The sequence below is a fragment of the Nicotiana attenuata genome, unplaced genomic scaffold (assembly GCF_001879085.1).
Source record: "Nicotiana attenuata strain UT unplaced genomic scaffold, NIATTr2, whole genome shotgun sequence".
NCBI classification, from domain to species: domain Eukaryota; kingdom Viridiplantae; phylum Streptophyta; class Magnoliopsida; order Solanales; family Solanaceae; genus Nicotiana; species Nicotiana attenuata.
The window spans coordinates 404,930-411,850 of record NW_017670900.1 but is presented as its reverse complement, the minus strand read 5'-3'; the positions used below and the strand labels follow the sequence as shown (position 1 = coordinate 411,850).

The following is a 6,921-nucleotide window of genomic DNA, read 5'->3' as shown; positions in this document are numbered from 1 at the left end:
AAAATAAATACAAAGCGTATTTTATGGCTTAAGAGTTGAAGGTGACCATACATAGATATTTGACTATAAAAATCAAAAGGTAGCTATGAAATATGATTTTTTTAAATGATATTTATTTAAGATAAATAAGATAGCAACCTTTGCTGGAGGTAAAAATTCCTTTTATGAACACCCCTAATCCCAACCAAACGTGGGATAAACTAATCTCATATTTAATTCCGAAATTAATTATCCGTTATACTCATTACCAAATGAGCCCTTAATAAGAATTCATATTTTTACAATCATCGTATCAAACAACACCTAACAGAGATTGGGATTGAAAGCTTTTTGTTGATATTAGCAAATATTATGCATTCTACCTTCTTCAGATAACAAATCAAAATAATTTCAAAGAAGAAAAGTTTAGGATGGAAAGCAGTTGTATGGGGGAATTTTTGTACACAGATAGCCTGTAATTTTTGCCCCTTTTTTTCTCCATAATTTTAATTGAATTGCTCTTTGGGCAATCACAAAAATGTGATTTTTTTTACACGATATACCAATAATTATGATTTGAAAAAAAAAAAAAGATAACTAAATATTTTATTTCAGTTTGTCAACAGTTACAACTGATAGGAGGAAGATCGGAGGCCTTAGCATAAGCCATCAATGGCGATTTCTTAAAAACCCTACTACCAAAAACTAAGAACCCTAACGTGTGGCCGGCGATTGCCACCAGAAAAATGCCGGCGTTGAAGGACATAACAGCTAACATGACCAAATAAGCCAACCCAATCCTGACGCCGTACAAAGCGGTCTGAATTAACCCAGAAGCCACATGATTAGCACTCTCTTTGATGTAATTGGTGTGTGAGATCCACTCTACGAAAAAGGCAAGTAGAAAAACGAAGAGAAGTGCCAAAACATACATGCCCATATTGTTATACCCAGGCCAACCGGAAAACAGAACCTCCGCGTTTTTTCCCCAGAAAAACGTCATGTGCATCATCATATGGTGCTGGCTGTGGCTGTTCACGGCGGTTGAGTTTATTGATGGCGGTGGCGCCGCCATACCCATAGCGTCACTCATCCCTGCAATTTGATTTTTTTTTCTCTCTCTCTCTTGTGGAAATTAGCAGAGAGTGAAGTGTGTGGTTTATACGTCTTTAGATAAGGCTTTTAGGGGTTGTTTGGTTCGCGAACAAGATTATTTTGGGAATTATGGGATTAATAGTCTCTTGGACTATTTAATATTATTGCTTTGTTTGGTTTATAAATTAAAACTGGGATATACTGTATAAATTCAAAACATGTGTAGTCTGAACGTGAATAAGCTTGGATAAAATTTGTTTCTTATTTTAATCTTGGTTCAAAATATAAAAAGTTTGTAGTGAAAAATTGAAAGAAGAATATTTTTGTCATTTTATAACTTTATTCGAGGATAACTAATCTTTATACTTGTATTGAGAAAAATTGAGTTTATATATATTGAAGTGATTGAAAGATGACATGTCATGACACGTAGACTGGTCAAAGAATGATGATCAGCAAAGAATACTTAAAGAGGCACGAGTTACAACAGACACGAGCAGAGATTCAAAAGACTCGGTACTCGTACCTATTTACGTTCAAAAGTCAAAGAGAATGAACTTAATAACAAAAGAGGGTATGGATACAGTATTTAATAGGCATTAATTACTGAAAACATTAGAGAATCTGTATTGAACTATAATGATTACCATTTATAACGTAGCATTAAATGCTTTTAATTGCCTATAATGGCTTTATTATGACAAAGGCAAAACGTATCTCCTAGAAATAGCTATAAAAGGGGAAACCTGATCATTTGTAAGGACACGAAATACTACTGGAATATACTGATTTACTTCGCTTTCTATTCAGCTTTTATTTACATCCATTATTCATATTTCTATTTGATTATCAGTAACCCGAGTTCTTCTAAAATAAGCTTTGGCCGAAATCCCACTTTTTGGTTAAACAAATTGGTTCCATTACTGGAAATCTGATAATCGTTTTGCTTTCTTAAGTCAATTATCTCATCAAACAACTTACTATGTCGAATATCAACGACAATAGTCAACAAGGTCTTCAACATCAAGAAAATAATGCAGGTGACAGGACTCCACCTCCTTCACCACATGATTCACAACGTCAATCACGAGAAGGAACTCCAGATGGCTCTGAGACAAACAATGGAGTTGCAAATCAAAACGGAGTCGAGGCGATTCAAAATGCTGGAGTTGTAAATGAGCAAGCACTTGATGATGCCTTAAAAAATCTGATTGCTCAGCAAGTCAGTAATGCTCTCCGTGCTTTTACTAGCCAGTTGCCAGTTGCGCCACCAACACCAACTCCGAATCAGAATACATTGGAAAACCCACGTTCTGGGATCGTGCATTCAGGCACTGGTGGAACTCCAAGCGAGTCTCGTGATGGCGAACCAGTAACATAGTTAATTTTGATTTACAAATTTTAGTTCTAACCCTGCAGAAGCAGCTCAAGGAACAAAGCGATCGCATAGAGCAAATACCTGGAGTACCACCTGTAATCAAAGAAATAGACATGGACAAATACTCACAACAACCATGGAAGCCTAGTGCTGCTCCGGTGCCTCTTCCAAAGAAGTTTAGAATGCTTGATATTCTAAAATATGATGGCACAACTGATCCACGAGATCACGTGACTGCATTCACAACTGGCGTGAAAGGCAACGACTTAACCAAACAAGAAATCGAATCAGTATTGGTCAAGAAATTTGGTGAAACACTCACCAAGGGAGCATTGACATGGTATTTTCTCTTACCCGAAAATTCTATAAATTTTTTTGCTGAGCTTGCAGATTCATTCATCAAAGCGCATTCGGGAGCTCAAAAAGTCGAGAAAAGAATGGAAGATATTTTCAAAATCAAGCAAGGAGACTCAGAGTTGCTTAGAGAGTTCGTGGATAGATTCTAGCGTGAAAGAATGACGCTACCACGAGTACCGGACAACTGGGCAGCTATAGCCTTTACCAGTAATTTGAATGAGAAAAGCTCAGAAGCCGCGAGGCGACTCAAGGAAAGTCTTCGTGAATTCCCAGAAACAACTTGGAATGACGTTTACAACAGATACAGCACAAAGCTAAGGATAGAAGAAGATATTATCTCGTAGTCTCAAAAAGAGGAAAAGGTAAGTTCGAGACGTGCAGAAACCTAAAAAAGGTCCGGTAAAAACAGATACGAACCATATATGGGCCCAGCGGGAAAAGATTCACGATCAAAGCAGGACAATTCAAGGTATGATCATAGATCGAGGAATAGAGAGTCGGGTTCACCCTCAAGGTTTGGGAACGATCGAAACATGTGAGAGACGCGAGACGATGATAGAAACTTGAAGGCAAGATTTGGCGGTTACAATTTTAATGTTAGCACTTCCGAGCTCGTAGCTGTTTTAAGAAGCATGGGTGATAAGGTGCGGTGGCCAAAAGAAATGAGATCAAATCCAAACAGGCGCAATCCTGACCACTAGTGCGAATTTCACAACGATCATGGACATAAAACAGCAGATTGTAGATTACTACAAGGGGAAGTCGACCATCTATTGAAGCAAGGATATCTTACTGAATTATTTAGTGAAAAAGATAAGCAAGCATACATGAAGAACATGCAAGAACCCCCTAAACCTCCTTCTCTGAAAAGGACTGTTAATGTTATAAACGGAGGCGAGGAAATCAATGGCGTAACATATACGACAGCCAATAAAGTTTCTAAAGTTACAGTTATCCACGGGAAGCGGGATCGACACGCTTTGAAGGAAGAAAGTATTATATTCGATGATATGGGTGCGAACAGCGTATTAACTCCACACAACGATGCACTGGTAATTTCTCTACTTGTACATGATACTAATGTGAAACGAGTTTTGATTGATCCAGGTAGTTCCGTGAACATTATTTTGCTAAGAGTACTAAGTGAGATGCAAGCAGAAGATAAACTGGTACCTAAGGCACATACCCTATCCGGCTTCGATAATTCGAGCGTTGTGACAAAAGGAGAGGTAACACTTACAACATTCGCAGAAGGAGTGGTAAAAGATACAAAGTTTCAGGTGGTAGAGATGGAAATGACTTACAATATGATTCTCGGAAGACCATGGATTCACGAGATGGATGTTGTTCCATCTACCTTGCATCAAGTTATGAAATTTCCATCACCATGGGGAATACGTCAAACTCGTGGGGACAGACTTCCAGAAGCATCAATTCTGTAGCAGATTCAAGTACGAAAAACGAAGAAAAGTAGCAATTACAGAGTCCAGTTGAGGATATCACGACACAAACCTCAACTGAACAAGGGCGAACAGATGTGGACTCAAGGCCCGATTCCATTCAAGAGCCAGAAGAAAATGAAAATATCAAAACAACGATTGAAGAACTAGAGGCTGTAGAGTTGTTTGCATAATGGCCTGAAAGGAAAGTTTATATTGGGGCCAACTTAAGCCGCGACATGAAAGGTAAGTTGATTGAATTTTTAAAAAACTAACATAGATTGTTTTGCCTGGTCCCATTCTGATATGACAGGAATACCCCCCGAAGTAATGACTCACAAGTTAAATGAAGACCCATCGTATCCACCTGTCAAACAGAAAAAGAGAAAGCAGGGGGACTTTCAAAAACTAGGTGATTCAAGATGAGGTTCAAAAACTATTAAAAATTGGGTCTATCCGCGAGGTAAAGTATCCTAATTGGTTAGCCAACATCGTAGTAGTACCGAAAAAGAATGGCAAATGACGAGTTTGTGTAGATTACACCGACCTTAATAAAGCATGTCCTAAAGATTTTTTTCCATTACCACATATAGATCAACTGATTGATGCTACTGCAGGACATGAATTGTTAAGCTTTTTAGACGCATATTCAGGGTACAATCAAATCAAAATGGATCCCCCAGATGAAGAAAAAACTTCATTTATAACAGACATGGGGACTTAATGTTATAAAGTAATGCCTTTTGGTCTCAAAAACGCTGGTGCCACGTATCAAATATTGGTGACCAAAATATTTCAAGAGCATTTAGGAAAAACTATGGAAGTCTATATAGATGATATGCTTGTCAAATCTCAACAATCAAGAGATCATATATCACATTTGACTGATACATTTCAGATCTTACGAAAATTCAATTTGAAGCTAAATCCCGAGAAATGTGCATTCGGCATCTCATCAAGTAAGTTTTTGGGTTTTCTTGTTTCTAACCGTGGTATTGAAGTAAATCTCATGCAGATTAAAGCCATTGAAGAAATTCCTAACATGCTTACAAATAAGAAGGAGGTGCAAAGACTAACGGGGAGAATTGCAGCCTTGGGAAGATTTATTTCCAAGTCATCAGAAAAATGTTTTAAGTTCTTTTCAGCTCTTAAAAAGCAAGACCAGTTCGAATGGTCCGAAGAGTGTCAACAAGCGCTCAAAAACCTGAAGGCATACCTGTCAAATCCACCGTTGCTCGCAAAATCGAAGGACAGGGAAAGGTTACTTATTTATTTAGACGTTTCAGAAGTAGCGGTGAGTGCCATTTTAGTTCGTGAAGACCAAGGTAAAGAATCCCCAATTTATTATGTTAGCAAATCATTATTAGATGCGGAGACGCGATATCCTCAATTAGTAAAACTTGCACTTGCACTAATCATGGCATCTAGAAAACTAAGGCCTTATTTTCAATGCCACCCTATTTCCGTAGTAACTGCTTATCCATTGCGTAATATATTACACAAACATGAATTATCGGGTAGGTTAGCCAAGTGGGCTATAGAATTGAGTGAATACGACATCACGTATCAACCTAGAACCGCCATAAAATCTTAGGTGTTAGCGGATTTTTGGGCTGATTTTAGTCATGGGATACAATTAGAAGCTGAAAAGGAACTAAAAGTGTTTAATGGGTCTAATCCGGGAATTTGGACCTTATTTACTGATGGCTCATCTAATCTGAAGGGGGCGGGTTTAGGAATTGTTTTGGTACCACCTACGGGTGAAATCATTCGACAAGCCATAAAATGTCATCCTATAACTAACAATGAGGCAGAGTATGAAGCAGTGATTGCAGGTTTAGAACTGGCACGTGAACTTGGCATTGATCAGATTGTAATCAAAAGCGATTCACAGCTCGTGGTTAATCAAAATGCTGGGGACTTATACAGCCAGAGAAGCACGAATGCAGCAATACTTAGAGAAGACGCGTGATCTGGTGAACAATTCCAGATTTGGAAAGTCGTGCAGATACCAAGAGAAGAAAATGTTGAGGCAGACGCCTTAGCTAATCTCGCATCTGCGACAGACGTGATAAATAACGAAAATGCTTCTGTGATTCATTTGTTTCATTCAGTATTAGATCATGACAAAAATGAGGTAAATTTCAATAACTTAACTTGGGATTGGAGGAACGAAATTGTCGCTTTTTTTGCAGTATGGAACTGTCCCTGAAGACAAGAAAAAGGCTCACGCGCTTCGTAAAAAGGCTGCTCAGTACTGCTTAAAGCAAGGCAACCTTTATCGGAAAATGTTCGGTGGTCCATTAGCGAGATGTCTCGTGCCTTCTCAAATGGAATATGTAATGAGAGAGATACATGAAGGGCATTGTGGAAATCACGCAGGAGGAAGGTCACTGGTAAGAACCATGATTAGAGCAGGCTATTATTGTCCTAAACTGGAAGAAGAAGCGGAGAATTTCGTGTCTAAATGCGATAAGTGCCAAAGATATGGTAACAATATGCATAGACCTGCGGAGTTGCTACATCCGATCATCGCACCGTGGCCTTTTATGAAATGGGGGATGGACATCGTGGGTCCACTATCACAGGCAAAAGGCAAGGTAAAATTCGTACTTGTACTCACTGACTACTTTACTAAATGGGTAGAAGCAGGAGCATTTAAACATGTACGGG

General features: G+C 38.5%; 1 protein-coding gene across 1 annotated transcript; it reads right to left on the bottom strand.

The window, feature by feature from the left end:
- Positions 1-566: 566 nt before the first annotated feature.
- LOC109244339 (copper transporter 6-like) lies at positions 567-1,141 on the bottom strand. The gene has a single exon (XM_019411406.1). It carries the CDS (start codon positions 1,070-1,072, stop codon positions 599-601), a length of 474 nt encoding a protein of 157 aa, XP_019266951.1. The 5' UTR covers positions 1,073-1,141; the 3' UTR covers positions 567-598.
- Positions 1,142-6,921: the final 5,780 nt, after the last annotated feature.

Coding starts and splice junctions, on each gene's coding strand:
- LOC109244339 (XM_019411406.1), bottom strand. CDS start 1,072: ATGAGTGACGCTATGGGTATGGCGGCGCCACCGCCATCAATAAACTCA.